This window comes from Zea mays, chromosome 2, assembly GCF_902167145.1.
Source record: "Zea mays cultivar B73 chromosome 2, Zm-B73-REFERENCE-NAM-5.0, whole genome shotgun sequence".
Classification (NCBI taxonomy): Eukaryota; Viridiplantae; Streptophyta; class Magnoliopsida; order Poales; family Poaceae; genus Zea; species Zea mays.
In genome coordinates this window covers 217,989,615-218,007,460 of record NC_050097.1, presented here as the reverse complement: position 1 = coordinate 218,007,460, position 17,846 = coordinate 217,989,615, and the positions used below count along the sequence as shown (strand labels likewise).

The window sequence follows — 17,846 nt, the reverse complement described above, 5'->3', positions numbered from 1 at the left end:
ACCTTTTGACAAGATTTGCACTTTATCCACCACTTTGCATAGATTAGCATAAAAGCACTTTGTGTTGGCACTCAATCACCAAAATACTTAGAAATGGCCCAAGGGCACATTTCCCTTTCAGTTATGGATCATGTTTCCGGTCGCAGTAGGAGAGGTCGAGCGTCCCCCTTTCTCGTGGACCCAGAGCAGAATGAATGCGGAAAATGCGGTAGACTTGGCCACAACTCACGTACATGCATTTGGACACTTAGTCAGGTGTGATATATTTTATTGTACACAAATTTTATTCTAATATGTCGATGTTTTTGTTACACTTTGTACACGACTTATATTCTAATATGTTGATATCTTAATTTGCAGGATGGCGCAGTTCCACTTGCTGGACCCTCACTACGACGAGCACCACAGGGGCCGTCTCACCGCAGAGGGAGAGGTAATATTTTGCACATATATTAAATTTTCGAATTAATATATGCGACGTATATTTGACTAATGAAATTCTTTTGATTGCTAGGTGTTGCCCGTTCTGCGGGTCCGGACCCACGACCGGTTTCTGGAGGAGATGAGGTACGATGAGAGGTACACTCCTCTCCTACAGAGGGCTGGCTTGGACGTCGTATCGTACCAGGTTCGCCGTGGGCTGCCCACTTTCAACCCAGCGGCGTTGATGGCTCTGGTCGACATGTAAAGACTTCTCTAGTTGTTTAATATTTACAATTATCAAATCTACTTTGCATACTAATGATTTTGTATTCGTTTGTCTTCCAATAGGTGGCGGCCAGAGACTCACACTTTCCACCTTCCCTGCGGTGAGATGACCGTGACGCTTGAAGATTGCCAGAAGATTCTTGGTCTCATCATTATTGGTCGTCCAGTGACCGGTCAGGCATCACCAGGCGGTTGGAGGCAGAGGGTGGAGGCCTTTCTTGGGAGACTGCTTCCGGATGACCTACGAGGTAGCCACAACACCGGAGTCCCACTGACCTGGCTTAGGCAGACCTTTGGGCAGTGTCCACCTGGTGCAAACGAGCAGACGGTTGGATTCCATTGTCGAGCTTGGATTCTCCATCTCTTTGGTTCAGTTCTTTTTCCAGACGCGACAGGCGACAGCGCGTCATGGATGTTTCTGCCCTGCCTGACTGACTAGGATACGACAGGAGGTTACAGCTGGGCTTCTGTAGTGTTGGCCTTCCTGTACAGGCAACTTTGCGAGGCTTGTCGTCGTTCGTCGAGGACCGCTAGCTTAGGTGGATGTGTTTACCTACTACAGCTATGGATGTGGGCACACATACCCGTCGGGCGACCCAGAGAGTTTCCTCCTCGTGAGTGGTTCGTGGTAGCCGGACATCGGCTTAAGCCCACGGCTGCTTACCGTTGGGACCAGGTCGAGGAGCCATTCGCACGACACCAGCGTGCTTACGTGGAGTACTCAAACGAGTTCGACGCACTTACTCCTTCGATGGTGAGTTGTCTACTTTTATCTTTTTACTTGTGCTTTCTACTTTTATCGCACGACACCGGCGTGCTTACATGTGCTTTCTAAAACTTTTGCATGTGACCTGGCAACCGTATCTTGATCCATATTTCGCCAGCATACAGTTGAGCAGCATGTGCTCAATAGACGAGAACCTCTACCTAATGAGGTGTCCCCTCATCTGTTTTTATGCTGTTGAGTACCACTTGCCCCACAGAGTTGCTCGACAGTTCGGATTGCGACAGGAGTTTCCGGTGGAGCCATTCTCGACTTCAATAGAACTTCATAAGTGAGTGACTACATGCACTTGTTATTCTAACTAATAATTGAAATATCAGTTAGTCGCTAATATATGTTTCTAACTTTTACAGGTTCGACAGACAGAGACAGAAGAAGGTCATGGACTTCGAGACCCACCACCGTGATTACATTGATGAATGGGAACAACAGGGGGATCTTAACTATGAGAACGACCAGGCGCACACAAACTACAACTTCCGGAGGTATTTGATTTGGTATGCTGGTGTGACTAGGTGCAAGCTGAAGGGACAGTGGACAGCTGCAAACTACGCCGAGCAAGAATCGTTAGACGACGAAGACACAACTTTCGACATAGCTGCTCGGCACGGGTCTCAAATTGAGGCTGCTCCAATCCTTGATAGAGTGGTAACTATTTCTTTACTAAAATTAGAGATTTCAATTCAATGCTTTATGTCTAGTTTTGAGCATCCTAATGTTTTAACTTGTGATAGGGAAACTCTATGCTCGTATCTGTTGTTGAACTTGAGCGTATCTAACAGAGAACTTCAGATAGTACTACGCTATCGTTACTATCAGTGAGTATCAATGTTTAAAAGAAAAATTGTTTATTTGTATGTTGTAACATATGTCTGTAACTAATATTTCGATTACAGAGGGTATCATGTCGTCTTCGTCGTGCAGCGGCTCGGTGTGGATGCCGGTCTCTAGCGGGCGTTGACGTGCAACTGCTTGTGCCTCGTATGCAGCAGGACGTTCAGCCTCCCATTTGTGCAGTTGGACCATCTACAGCAGGACTGAGCTCCTCGCGATCGACGCGGGAGACGTTTGAGGACGTGGCCCACGACGACGAGGACGACGACGACGACGACACTAGCGCTGGCGCCGCAGGTCAGGAGGAGATTGGACCATCTCAGTTGCAGGATGCTCCTACAACTCAGCCACCACAGCTGACACCACGTAGAAGGCGTCCACGAGACCCGTACACTCCAGGCACCGACGCTCTTGGGGCCAAGGGCAAGGGTAAGACTAGGAGGAAATGAATACTTTTGTGATGTTGGTCTTATGCTGAAAATTGTGTGATTTGGACTCATGCTGGAGACGTTGTAATATGAACTATGTTATGTGTTTTGGACTATGTGTTGTGGACATTGTATTTTGGACTTTGTTTGTGGACATTGTATGAAGAACTATGTTCTGTGGATGTTTTTATATTCGATGTTATTTTGTGATGTATTATATGTTGAAATGCTTACATGTCTTATAATATGTGATTATTTGAACTGTGATTGTTAATAAAACAAGGGGAACTCTTGCAAATTTTTTTTGTGAATTGTAAAAAACATAACAAGCAATAAGTAACACATCTTTAGAGTTCTAAATTATTTTTGATACGAAAATACTACATAACAGGCTACAATTCTTCAATCTGAATCACAATCTATGAGTAACTCATCTTCGGAGTCATCCGTCGTGCAATCCTCAACGATAACCTCATTCCACTTGCTGCATTGTCCTGCATCACACTTATCACCAGTTCTCTTGTAATAATTGGCTTCTGCTTCATCTGCAGCTTGGGAGAATAGCTCATCCTCAGCCTCAGCCTCATCAGACTTCTTCTTGTAATAAGCCGCCTCTACCTCTTCGGTGGCCTGAGACATAAACTCATCCTCTTCCTCTTAAGCACGTAATCCTGGCTCAGCTAGTGCGATGAGCTCACTCAACCTTGATGTGTCGTCCTCCTCTTCTTCATGTAATCCTGCCTCTGCGAGAGCGATAAGCTCAATCAATCTAGATGTGTCGTCCTCCTCCTCCTCCATCAGCTCAACCGTTGCCATTTTATCCTGAACATATCTCGCATGCGCCTCATCGGCCAAATAGTTTACGCCGCTTCCAATCTCTGCAAATATAATAAGAAAAATAAGTTAGCAAAGTCAAGATAAATAATTGTACTAACATAATTATAATATCATTTATTTCACTTACTTTCCTTGAGGCGATCAGCAAGATTATCCAACATCTGTTTCTCGGCTTGAGCCGCTTCCCATTCCCTTGCATCATGTGCTCTCTTCTCATCTGCCGCCTTCAACCTCCTATACTCTGCACGCTTCGGGCTATCATAAAAGGCAGATTTTGCTTCCCTACGCATGTCGCGTATGCGATCGTTAATGTACGAATCGACGAGCCGAGATCCACAACGCATCTTCTGTCCCATTATTCTCTTGGACTCTATTGTGTGCATCACCTCTCCTTTGTCGTCGTAACTCTCCCAACTGCATTTCCTCGTCTCCTACAAAAAATAGTAAGTACCGCTATAACATTACAGCCGGTGCAAAAAAAATACCAACCTCATCGTAATCGACCATATGCCCACAAAAATATCCAACACTAAGCTCGGAAGGAACTAATCCATACTTAGCTTCAATACCACATTTGCAGAGTACTGGATCAAATTTCACATCTTCTTCCGCCCACTGATTGTATCTCTTTTCCTTTACCTCTGGCTCTGGCCAATGGGACAAAGGACCATACAACCACTCTCTGAAACGACACTTACGCCACCCGTATGGCTGCAGGAGAAAAAATTATTAATTTATTGTAAATAATAACTAGTTCATACATTTTGCGTATCAATGGGCTCACATAATCAATGTTCGGACAACAGAACTGCTTCTCATAGTCTTCGTCGATGACAGCACGGTCTCTACAATCGCATCGAGGCGGTGAGTCCATCCGTCTTTCTGTTGCTACCTCCTTCTCCGCATCCGTCATTGGTGGAGGATTCGGGGGAGGAGGTACCCAACGCTTAAAACGCTCATGACTAGTCCTTCCACTCAACCAATTAACGAAAAGAAGATATCGAGGGTCAAATTTATCAGGACCGTCGATCCATTGGAAAAAGAAACACCTCTGATGTCCCTAAAATAATGGAAAGAAGCACTATTACACATCTACAAAATAATGAATGTGAACAAAATTAAGTGACAAGTCATAAGCTACGTACGTCTAAACCGCCACAAAGGTAGTAACAGCGAACAACCGTGTCTGGATGTTGTGATTGATGTACCCAAGCCAGTCTGCCACAGTCACAGTTAGGCACGGGGAGTTCAGGAGGAACAGGAGCATCCTTACTAGATACGTCCGGATATAACTCCCGAGGACGACCTCTCTTCTGCCACAACGTCTCTCGGTACATGTCTTTCATCTAATAAACGATTATAATTATCACTTGTACCTAATATGCTTTATAATAAGTTTACACAAACTAATAATCGAAATGATAATATAATAGGTTTATACAAACTATTAAAATATGAAACTATGAGCAACTATGAAACTAACAACCCAATATACAAAACGAATCAAGTTGGGCATCATATCTTGGTCTACGAAGTGAACCAACTCAAATCTTTGAATCCAGCAAATTTTGACGAAGTTTGGAAATGAGAGGAAATGCGCTGCTCTCGGCCAGCCGCGCGGGCGTTTTTATAGGCATTCGTAGCTCGGCGCCAAGATCTGTGGCGCCGAGCTACGAGGCCGCGTCGCCCCACGTCGGTGCCAGGTCAGCCCTAGGCGCAAGTAGCCGTTGCTGCCACGTCACAGCTCGGCGCCGAGCTGTGTTACCTCGGCGCCACAGCCTATGGCGCTGAGCATCGGGTCCAAACGTGCAAATAAAATTTCTGGGGGTCCAAACGTAAATTTGTGTCACAAAATGAGCTAAAAAACAAAAAATTCGGACACCAGACACTACAATTGAAGGACATGACATGATATACTACCACTGTTGCCTGGAGTGACGACCAGCGGGCGGTACGCAGTTTTCCTTCTCTTTTCCACAGAGAAATAGACAGGTTTTGCTCTAAGGGCAGCAAATCCGCACATGGCTATCCCCTTTTTTGGACGACATTGCATTGCATGCATGGTTTAGTTTTGGTTGTTCATGCGCCTCACGCAAAGAAATAATATGTCTACTGCACTTGTATTAATATTATGGTTTTGCGTGCATGCATTGTGTTGTGGGGGTTGGATTGTGAGCAGCAGCAGCAGCAGTTGTTTAGTACACCAGCAGAAGCAAATCATATGGCTACTGCACTTGTTATTTATATGCAGTGGTTTTAGATTCATTTCTATGTAGACCTCGGCGCACTCGCGGAACCCTTTTTTTTGGACGAAATTCAGTCAAGGAACCAATGATCAAAGGCGCAGAAACTTTCCACGAGAAACAATCAAAGGCTGGAGAGAAAAAAAAAGAATCCATAGAGTAGAGTATTGGTCTATTGGAGTAGTATTATATATTTGACGCGTTGCGTTAGGTGTCAGGAAGAAGAAAGACTCCATCCTCCCTATTTCTCACATGTGCTCCTGCCCTTTTTTTATCAAAGAAAAGAATCCGAGCATGAGCGACAAGTGTCATGCCCGTGTCCGTGTGTGCATCTTCCTCCTCAGCTACCTTCACTTCAACCGGACAACGCCACTCAACCTACCGCCTCTCTGATTCGTGTGCTGCTTCCTGCTATGGCTGTATCTATCTGCATGATTATTAGGCTAAAACTACCTCGTAAGCCATTTCAAGTTAACTTTTTTTACAGACTCAAATATCCATTGTGCGGGTAATGCTCTCTCTCTCTCTCTCTCTCTCTCTCTCTCTCTCTCTCTCTCTCTCTCTCTCTCTCTCTCTCTCTCTTATATTGCTCGAGTTGCTACCATAAACTATCAGAGATATTTGCTGCAGCAGGAATGGCAAGAACCCAAACAAACTTGGGTTGGTGAAGCAACAATAAGACGATGAGGATACTCAGAATCCATTACAATCACTTGTTCTGCATACATCAAGGCTAGAGCCAAACGATCTGGGCTTTCAGAAAAAGAAAAAGACATATACTTCTCTTTGCACTACTATCATTTTCCTTAGCATGGCCAATTCAGAGTGGCCGTGTGTTAACACCCCCCAAAAAAAACCTTCTCTCGGTCATGGCTGGCTACTTATCTTTACATCCAGAACTATGTGACAAGAGGGCGTAGGACCACGGCCTAAACAGAACACTAAAACACGATAACGAGAGGATATTTATGGTTTCGGTACTCTAGTGGCAAAGCATATTTTCAGATCGTCCTGCAAAGGCTTTGGTGAGGTTTGCTGTGCCGTCTTATTTGGCTGTGTCGTTGTGTGCTAGCTCAGGTTCAGGTTGGACTTGACGGCATTCGGTCCTAATCCGAGCCATGCCTGGCTCTCGGGCTCCTTCTTGACTGGTGCAGCGTCTGAAGGAGAAGTTTGGTATGGTGCATTTGCATTGAGACTGAAGAACATCAAAAGGGCACAAATTAGTTCCAAACAGAACACTGAGAGAGAGAGAGAGAAAAAAAACAAATCGCCACACTGAAAATAACAACCACAACTTACCGGTCCTTTCTCTTCTCAAGGAAGCGGTGAAGAGAAGCCTTCCTCATAATTGGCATATCTACAAAAGAGAAGACATGTCTTGATTAATAATCGGTGTGGCAAAGTTCACCAATCACATTTTAAAACTTCAACCAAGGATAGAAACACAGAGAGAGGAGTATTTACCAGAGGCATTTGTGCGAGTAGGCTTCTTAGCATCAGCCTGAGCAGCAGGCAAGCTGATGACGGGGACCGGCACGGCCTTGTCGGTGACAGCAGCAGCAGGTGCAGAGGGTTGAGGCAAAACAACGTTCTGTACCACAGGGCCGCCCTTGCTGGCCAGCTGCATCAGGTCCTTTGCCTTGTCGGCAGGGAAATCGTCAAACACCAGCACCTTCCCGCCATAGAAGATTGTGAGCTGTTTAGGCTTCTCTTTATTTTCTTGCTCTCTGACAAATATTACAGAGAAGAACACTAAGAACAGAACAGTGCATGTAGAACACTACTTAAGCTCAACAAATCAACTGTCTACTCTGTTTTCTTTTTCTGGTTAGAAGACCTCATCTCTGACATATATCTTAGGTTAACCCATTTTCATGTTGTTACCAGCAAGGTAGTTAATGGTAAACATTAGGAACTAGTTTGGGAGCAAGAAAACCGGAGGGGTTTGAGGGGCTAGATTCCCCTTCTTACTTCTTATTAAATAAGGAGAATCTAGCCCATCCGGTTTTATGACTCTCAAACGAGCCCTAGGTGCAATCTAAAAACTTCGAGCACGTTACTTGCTTTGCCTGATAAAAGGAAACGTTTTGTTGCTCCTTGCATAAGACAGTGTTTCGATGAAGGCAATAACTTCTCAAGACTACAAAGATATAGCTTTGACCAGGGAATATCAGCACAGACTGAACTACAAAGATACAGCTTTGACCGAATATCAACAGACTGAACTACAAGTATGCTTTACACATACTCTGTTGTTTACCATCCGGCTCAAGTAGATTTTAGACCACCCTATAACACGGTCCACCTATGAACACTCATTAAACTCACATCACTATGTTTCCAAACTCAAATCGCTTGGCCTTCTGTCCATGAGACCTAAGACAGCTAGGTTCGAGCTGCGCTACTACAGTACTACTGAACAAGTGTTGCACGAACCAAAACCGAAATGAGATTTACATGATGTGAATCAGCAGTACGCACCTAGGGGCAGCAGCGGCATCCTTGACACCGAACCCGGCGCTCTGCGGGAAAAGCTCCATGGTCTCCTTCCTCCTCTCGGTCTCCTCGCCGTCCGCTCCGGGGAGCAAGTTAATTGTCGCCGGCGTCCTTTGCTGCTCGACCTCGCCTGAGAAGGAAAAAAAAGAGGGAGAGAGACGGATAAGGGAGTGCGAATTCGGAGGCCAAAAACGTCGTTTCCAAACCGGATATAACAAAGGGCCCGCCCAGATCTCGCACCAGGCGAACACGTCCCCCACAGGAATTGAAACTGGACCGACCCCCACCCCCGCGCACCCAGAAGGATCCCGATCTCAACAGACAACAGGGCAGGCCTGGCCGGCGCCGCCGCCTGATTCCGCTGCTCACCTTTGATCCCGAGGCCTAGCTGGGCGGGCGCGGCGCCGTTCTGGCGGACGAAGCGGCTGAGGAGGCTGCACGCGACGGCGAAGCTGGTCGCCCTCTCCCCGGGCCTCGCGGACGCCGCCATCGCTGGTTGTCTCTGCCTCCTACCCTCCTCCCACCGCAACCCCAGCCGGGCGAGCAAATCTCCCCGCCGCCGGCTCCACCTCCTCCGCGCTGGTCGTCGTGCGCCACTCCTCGCGGTCGCAGGTCGCAGCTGCCGCGGTGGTTAGCCTCTCCTCTCCCTTCTTCTCTGGCTCGTGAGCGCGGGCCTCGTGTGAGCACGCCGCGCCCCCACGCGCTTAAAAGACCCCCGCGGCGCGGTTTCCACTTCCACCCAAATCCCGCGACTAAAAAAACCGATCGCTCGAAATTGTTTATTTATCCTCGTTTTCGCTGGCGGAGGCGGAGGATGATGGGAGGATAAAAAAATTAATTTAATGGTCGGGGGTGTGGGTGGGGCCCGCCATAAATGCTTCGAGAGAAACATGCGCACGTGCTTCGTGTGGTGTGGGGGTGGAGTGGAAGTGGGGAGGAAAAAAAAACGGTTTTCTTTTTGGACATTGGCTCTGTTTGGCACAGCTTATTTTCAGCTTCTTCACAAATTTAAGCAGAGGTTTTGCCAAACAGTCAGCTTCTGCAGCAGCTTATCAGTTCAGCTGCTTCTCAGAATACACTAAAAGCAGTCAATAAGCAGAAACTGCTTTTCACCAGCTTCTCAGATAAGCTGCTTTTTCAACAAGCACCAGCTGTGCCAAACAGGGCCATTGCGTCCGCCGACCGCTCGCTCGCTTCCGACGGCACGGGTGCGGCCTGCTTGCACATGTGCGCGCTTTCACGAGTTGCCTTTTATGCACATATTAAATCACTAGGTAAGTGCCCGTGCGTTGCAACGGGAATATATAATATCACGATAACTTATATATAAAATGTGTGTTATATTGTTATGAGAAAAAGGATATTGAACAAATATATTAGCAATACACAGTAGCCTCCAAATTCATTAAAAATTCTATTAAACTACCAGACCCCGAAACATCAAAATGTCGAATTCAGAGCAACAATCAAATGATGAACATCAATAGCGTACAACATTAAATTGTCTCGTTAGAAAAAGGACAGCAATGGTATGTGGCCAAAGATGGATCAAATGTATCATCGTGTGACAATAGCTCACTTTGTCGTGTGGCCAGATACTTGTTCCTCCAACACTACTTGTTCATAAGATGCATTATTCCCTAGTGAGCTATACTCTAATACTACTACTACGTTGAACATTCCTTTCACATGAAGGCAGTTTCAGAGTACTGATCGGTGGTCCATTGCTGCAGACTGTTCTTCAATCCTTGGGGAGCGATACTTGTCGTTAATGCTGTTTGATGAGCTGAGAAAGGATCCTTCCTTCTAGCACCATCCTGTCGACTCCACGCATTCTATCAGGTGGCCAGATTATGTGTGATACGCCCTTCCATCCGACCTAGAGGAATCTGCAGCTTACAAAATTAGAACATAAAATGAAAACTGAATCTTGTGTACTGTAGAAACAAATATGATTAGTATCGCAATTTTTTTCTCATAAATTAACTAATTGCTGGTAATTAAATTATGAATCTTAGATAGGAAAGTTCTTCACAATAAAAGATCTGTAATTAACTAATAAAAAATGTTACTTATTGATCTGTAATTGCATTCTATCAGGAAGCCAGATCAGCTAATAAAAAAGAACAGACACTGAAGGACTCAGTTAATCTTGAATCAATTCAATTACCTCTTGCACTGACGTGCTATGTTCTGAGGTAAGCCGCAGAACTGACAAGAGCGGAGTGCCATCCCCAACCAATCCATCGGACGAACACTCACTGATATTTACAGAATTTCTTTACCATTATCACTCTCCCCCACTAAGTTTACATGACATTTATGCTATATACCTCATCCATTTTGTACCCCAATTACAATAACAACTACAGTTTTACGTCGTACTATAAAGAGACGTTGTCAGGGTGTTCGATGAAATGGCCGGTGCCTGGGTCAAGCCCGACGAATACGTTTATGCCACCACAATCACAGGTTTGGGTAGGCTACATGATGCAGATCGGGCACTTCAGGTACTGGGAAAGATGAGGGAGGCATGGGTCGAGCTGTGGGAGTTAACATACAATTCTATGGTGGGTGTACTTGTGAAGGTGGGAAGGATGGATGAGGTATTGCAGCTGAAGGATCAGATGATGCTGGCTACAGGGAAGATGGATGTGGCTCTCGCGAGAATGTTGATGCACGTGTACTATTTGAGTGGAGAAGTTGGGAAAACATTAGAATTGTTTGATGTGGTTGCCAGTGACACTGTCCAATGTGGCATATGGGTTGATGAACAAAGGTTGTGAAGATGAGGGGATGACAGATGAGACATATAAGCTATGCCGCCAGATGATAGAGCAAGGGCTACTACTGAGCACATATGAGTTCAATAGGTCTGTCCGCAGCATCATCGATTATCTCTTTAATATAAGGGTTTTCTATTGCCACTCGGGCTATCGCTTTATCTCTCCTAGTTTGGAACAGATGATGCTGATGATCGATGATGCTCGTTTAGTTATATTGGTTTGGAGATATATCAGATATGGGTGATCGGAATCATGGACGCTCTCTCCCTCTACTGCTCTATCTACATCTTTTGTTGTCAATACTTCTGTTTGCTATGATAGATATAGCCTCCGAAAACAAAATTTTGCAAGCCGCCTCTTGTCCACGTCCAACACGATAATTTGTCCTGAACCACTCTAAACTTATGTTACTTGCAGCAGCGCCAAAATATACTATTTAATAGTTTATACTATATCCTGGATGCAATAATTTAATAAAAGTTATAGCACAGTTCTATCTGACATCAAGCTTAAGGGAACCTACAAGTGAGGGGGCGTTGAAGTATGAGTGCATTGTGCATATTTTGTCTGTACCATAAACTTTTAGTTAATTGGCATTGCATGCAACTCAATAAGAAACAATTATATCCAACCAAAGAACTCTTTAAATTTTCTTTTTCGTTGATGAGGCATGGAGATATTTTTGATTCATTGTAAGTATATAATGTGAATTTTTTGGCTTCTTTAATGAGGTAGTTATACCTTTAGATTGCCTACACTTCGACTTTTATGCTTATCATTCAAAGAAAAAAATGATGACTTGAAAAAAACAAGGCTGCTCCACTGCAATACCAAGTTTTTCATACTCGAATGGGTGTATGGAAACCTAACATGTTCAAGCTCCCAGGAACACATGGCTACAGATGAATAGCAGAAGCTTTTTGCAATCTGCCTTGTCAACTTCAGCTAATGCAAGCAAATTAGCCCAATGTATAAAAGAACGAAGAGCACATGCTTACCAGCCCAAATGACAATACCACAAGCATTTTCAATTCTCTTCTGCTCATCAATCCTGTTAGGTTTGTGATCTTCTGAAAGTGCCATAGCTATAAAAAAACAAACAGATGAACTGTCAGACATTTGTCACAGGGTGGCACAGAATCAAAATTACACATAATCAATGAGAAACCCTACAAACCAAACTGTCATGGATGGTCCTGTATTAACTACAACAAAGGTTTATGGATTATATATTGGTATGAGAAATAGAGCGATGCTAAGAGTTTTGCTTTGTGATTTAGATTCAACAGACCATGGACCATACATCAACTAACAAATGTGACATGAAAATGAAACACAAATACGCTACTTAAGATACCTACTTCCAGTATGCAATACCTTTGCCAGCTTTTGGAATAACAGCACAAGAATCACCAACATTTGCAACATACAGACGGTCACCCACCAAAATTGCAGTTGAAGCTGTTGAACCATCATCCCTGAAAGCGCTTGCTTCCGATTCCAAGAAATCTATATCAGTTTTCTGATATGTTTCGCCTGTTTTAAGTTCAAGTTTAGCAGATAAACATAAGTGTTGCACTTTGTTCCAAGATATTCTAAACAAAAAGAACCAAGTGAACTAAAATGATTTGACAATAACAAAAGAGATACTACGCTTGGAAAGAAAATGGTACCTAGCCAATTGTGTCGCATCCGTTCCATGACGTGGCACATGGACATCGACGCCATTGGAGCGGAGCAAGGAGCCAGAGAAGGCGCGCCACTCCTTGTGTGCCCCGTGGGCTCCATCTACGGTGAGGTGGCCCTCGCCTCTCCTACCCATCCATCTGTGCAACAACAAACAAAAACGAATTATACCATAGCTTCATAAGACAATAAAATGTTCATTGTATGATCTCAAGAATTGTAGAGTTGTTGTTCTCTCACCACTATCTCTCTGTTCCTTTTTATTCCCACCAAGTGTTAAGAACAAATCTGCATCAAGGATAAAAGGAGTTTATGAAATTAGCAAACTTACATATTTTGGACGCAAAGGAGAACAGACTTTCTTGGGCCAAATCACAGAAGGTATTTGGGTACAGTGAATGTTGTAGTACTAAACTAAAGCGATCTGTGAAGATACAGTAGTAGACATACTTTGGTAGATAGATTTTACTAAGAAATAGTAGTCACCAAGGGATAACAATCTTTATTCATAAAAATCTTTTAAACACCAAGTCTGGATTACTGACATGATTTGCAGTAAGCATAGGAAATATTTTTAACTTTACATTCTGCATATATTTTGCAAAAAAAATATTGGTAAGGTTTCCAAATAAAAGATGTGGATAAAACATAAATTTATTATATCTAGTGTTCTAGCAAATAAAAAAAGATTACTGAAGTTTACTATTCTAGCTAAACAACCACTTGGTAAATATATATAGGTCTTATAGGAAGCCCCTTTGCACTATGTGCCTCGTCTAGGGCACTTGGCACATGTGTCCCAAGCTCCCAATTATCCGTCCGTTCATAAAGCTAAAAAACTTTGATGAAAATTGAGCGGTGGAGCCAAGGACCATTGGACTTAGATTGTGGCGTGATAAAGCAAAACTTTCTCCTGTGCACAAAATGACTATGCCTGTATTGTGCTTGGTGCTTGTCTAAGATCATATATGCACAACACATCGCTGTATGAATGCTATCTTCATGCAAATCTTGTGAATTTTTGGTTCAAGAAAACAACTTTCATTGGACTGAACCTGCTCTTACGCTTTTTGGAGTAAATCCAGTACGTCACAAAGGACTTATAGCAACGGATCCCATCAATACCCTTGCAGAAATGGCATTGGACGACGCAGTACTTACAAGAGGGAAATGCATTAGACAGAAGCATAGAACCGAACAGTACTCACCAGTGATGAAGCAGCTGAACATCTTCTCAAGCGCCATGGAGAGGTCCTCGTAGCTAGAGTACATCTTGATGTCCACCATCTTGAGGTAGGGCACGTCGTCCATGCTGACCTTCACGTACATGGTCTGAGCTGTGGACGCGGCGTCCTCCGCCGGTGCCTTTCTCCTGGAGGAGCTCGCGGCGAGGGTGTTCTTTCGGTAGTTCTGCACGGGTGGCCATCCCACCACCTGTGCTCTGCACAAATCAACATCACCGCATTAGTCAGCTCAGCCCACAGTGACGTACAAGTCCAACTCTGGACAGAAACTGTAAGGCGTGCCTGCGGCGAATATCAAAGCGGGGTCTTACTTGGCGGCCAGCGGTGCGGCGGTGAAGGTCTGCTTGTCGTTGGTAGCCTAGGCAGCGACGGGGCGCTACGCGGGGCCTGGGAAGGCGCGTTTGGCGGAGACACCAGTGGCACCTTGGGGGCGGTCGGCAGCGGGCCGAGGGTGAGCGAGCAGGATCAGCGCCTGTTGTCCAGTTGGATGTCTAGGCTCTCGAGGTCGACCTTGTTAGCACACAAGTAGGACTCGTTCTTCCCCTACGAACAAAATGGCTCGTGATCCTTCCCATAGTGCAGAAAGGGGAGTACTTTTGGTCTAACTAAACTCATAGCTGGTAGCGGTATCGCTTGAGCAAATCGTATCTGAAAGTCGCCTAGAGGGGGGGTGAATAGGGCGAAACTGAAATTTACAAATATAAACACAACTACAACCCGGGGTTAGCGTTAGTAATAAAGAAACGAGTCCGCGAGAGAGGGCGGAAAACAAATCCCAAGCGAATAAGCAAGTGAGACACGGAGATTTGTTTTACCGAGGTTCGGTTCTTGCAAACCTACTCCCCGTTGAGGAGGCCACAAAGGCCGGGTCTCTTTCAACCCTTCCCTCTCTCAAACGATCCACGGATCGAGTGAGCTTCTCTTCTCAAATCAAAGCTGGGAACCAAAACTTCCCCGCAAGGGCCACCACACAATTGGTGCCTCTTGCCTTGATTACAATGGAGTTATGATCTCAAGAACAAGTAAGAAAGAAAAGAGGCAATCCAAGCGCAAGAGCTCAAAAGAACACGGCAAATCTCTCTCGCTAATCACTAAAGCCTTGTGTGGAATTGGAGAGGATTTGATCTCTTTGGTGTGTCTAGAATTGAATGCCTAGCTCTTGTAAGTGGTTAAGAAGTGGAAGACTTGGATGCAATGAATGGTGGGGTGGTTGGGGTATTTATAGCCCCAACCACCAAATGTGGTCGTTGGGAGCCTGTCTGTTCGATGGCGCACCGGACAGTCCGGTGCACACCGGACAGTCCGGTGCCCCCTGCCACGTCATCACTGTCGTTGGATTCTGACCGTTGGAGCTTCTGACTTGTGGGCCCGCCTGGGTGTCCGGTGCACACCGGACATGTACTGTTTGCTGTCCGGTGTGCCAGTATGGGCGCGCCTGACTTCTGCGCGCGCTGCGCGCGCATTTAATGCGCCACAGGTAGCCGTTGGCGCCGACTAGCCGTTGCTCTGGAGACGCACCGGACAGTCCGGTGCACACCGGACAGTCCGGTGAATTATAGCGGACTAGCCGTTGGAGTTTCCCGAAGCTGGCGAGTTCCTGAGCCCGCTCCTCCTTGGCGCACCGGACACTGTCCGGTGTACACCGGACAATCCGGTGATTTATAGCGCGAGTGCCTCTGGAAATTCCCGAAGGTGGCGAGTTTGAGCTGGAGTCATCTGGTGCACCGGACACTGTCCGGTGTACACCGGACAGTCCGGTGCTCCCAGACCAGAGAGCCTTCGGTTGCCACTTTGCTCCTTTGTTGAATCCAAAAACTTGGTCTTTTTATTGGCTGAGTGTGAACCTTTTACACCTGTATAATCTATACACTTGGGCAAACTAGTTAGTCCAATTGTTTGTGTTGGGCAATTCAACCACCAAAATTAATTAGGTACTTGGTGTAAGCCTAATTCCCTTTCAATCTCCCCCTTTTTGGTGATTGATGCCAACACAAACCAAAGCAAATATGGAAGTGCATAATTGAACTAGTTTGCATAATGTAAGTGTAAAGGTTGCTTAGAATTTGAGCCAATATGAATACTTACAAGATATGCATGGATTGTTTCTTTCTTATATAACATTTTGGACCACGTTTGCACCACATGTTTTGTTTTTGCAAACTCTTTTGTAAATCATTTTCAAAGTTCTTTTGCAAATAGTCAAAGGTAAATGAATAAGATTTTTGCAAAGCATTTTCAAGATTTGAAATTTTCTCCCCCTGTTTCAAATGCTTTTCCTTTGACTAAACAAAAACTCCCCCTAAATGAGATCCTCCTCTTAGTGTTCAAGAGGGTTTTGATATATCATTTTGAAATACTACTTTCTCCCCCTTTTTAACATAATAGGATACCAATTGAAAATATTGTGGTGGTGCGGTCCTTTTGCTTTGGGCTCATTTCTCCCCCTTTTTGGCATGAATCGCCAAAAACGGAACCATTAGAGCCCTAGAAGTAGTTTCTTCCCCTTTGGTCATAAACAAATGAGTTAAGATTATACCAAAGACGAAGTCCTTTTGCTTTCTCCCCCAAGGATGGAGAGTGGTATGTAGCGACGGCGAAGGTTGAGTTACGGAGTGGAAGCCTTTTTGTCTTCGCCGAAGACTCCAATTCCCTTTCAATATACCTATGACTTGGTTTGAAATAGACTTGAAAACACATTAGTCATAGCATAGGAAGGGGATACGATCAAAGATATATAAATGAGCTATGTGTGCAATCTAACAAAAGAAATTGCGCGAATCAAGAATATTGAGCTCATGCCTAAGTTTGTTAAAAGATTGTTCATCAAGAGGCTTGGTAAAGATATCGGCTAATTGATCTTTAGTGTTAATGTAAGAAATCTCGATATCTCCCTTTTGTTGGTGATCCCTAAGAAAATGATACCGAATGGCTATGTGTTTAGTGCGGCTATGCTCGACGGGATTGTCGGCCATTTTGATTGCACTCTCATTATCACATAGCAAAGGGACTTTGGTTAATTTGTAACCGTAGTCCCGCAGGGTTTGCCTCATCCAAAGCAATTGCGCGCAACAATGACCTGCGGCAATGTACTCGGCTTCGGCGGTGGAAAGAGCAACCGAATTTTGCTTCTTTGAAGCCCAAGACACCAAGGATCTTCCCAAGAACTGGCAAGTCCCCGATGTGCTCTTTCTATTGATTTTGCACCCCGCCCAATCGGCATCGGAATAACCAATTAAATCAAAAGTGGATCCCTTAGGATACCAAAGCCCAAACTTAGGAGTATAAGCTAAATATCTCAAGATTCGTTTTACGGCCGTAAGGTGAGCTTCCTTAGGGTCGGCTTGGAATCTTGCACACATGCATACAGAAAGCATAATATCTGGTCGAGATGCACATAAATAGAGTAAAGAACCTATCATCGACCGGTATACCTTTTGATCCACGGACTTACCTCCCGTGTCGAGGTCGAGATGCCCATTGGTTCCCATGGGTGTCTTGATGGGTTTGGCATCCTTCATCCCAAACTTTGTTAGAATGTCTTGAGTGTACTTTGTTTGGCTGATGAAGGTGCCCTCTTGGAGTTGCTTCACTTGGAATCCTAAGAAATACTTCAACTCCCCCATCATAGACATCTCGAATTTCTGTGACATGATCCTACTAAACTCTTCACATGTAGACTCGTTAGTAGACCCAAATATAATATCATCAACATAAATTTGGCATACAAACAAGTCATTTTCAAGAGTTTTAGTAAAGAGTGTAGGATCGGCCTTTCCAACTTTGAAGCCATTAGCAATAAG

General features: G+C 44.8%; 2 protein-coding genes and 1 pseudogene across 2 annotated transcripts; 1 reads left to right on the top strand and 2 right to left on the bottom strand.

Moving 5' to 3' along the window:
- Positions 1-138: 138 nt before the first annotated feature.
- LOC118476261 (protein MAINTENANCE OF MERISTEMS-like) lies at positions 139-2,443 on the top strand. Its single transcript, XM_035965095.1, has 8 exons — positions 139-255; positions 361-433; positions 515-684; positions 772-1,036; positions 1,148-1,200; positions 1,692-1,763; positions 1,846-1,977; positions 2,389-2,443. The coding sequence occupies exons 1-8, from the start codon at positions 191-193 to the stop codon at positions 2,441-2,443; spliced, it is 885 nt and encodes a 294-aa protein (XP_035820988.1). The 5' UTR covers positions 139-190.
- A 4,027-nt stretch (positions 2,444-6,470) lies between these two features.
- On the bottom strand, positions 6,471-9,131 carry LOC100282471 (pnFL-2). Its single transcript, NM_001155380.2, has 5 exons — positions 8,700-9,131; positions 8,316-8,460; positions 7,299-7,561; positions 7,134-7,191; positions 6,471-7,029 (listed from the first exon to the last, which is right to left on the bottom strand). Exons 1-5 carry the CDS (start codon positions 8,818-8,820, stop codon positions 6,903-6,905), a joined length of 714 nt encoding a protein of 237 aa, NP_001148852.2. The 5' UTR covers positions 8,821-9,131; the 3' UTR covers positions 6,471-6,902.
- A 2,859-nt stretch (positions 9,132-11,990) lies between these two features.
- LOC103649302 (auxin-responsive protein IAA16-like) lies at positions 11,991-14,508 on the bottom strand (annotated as a pseudogene).
- Between the last annotated feature and the right edge of the window lie 3,338 nt (positions 14,509-17,846).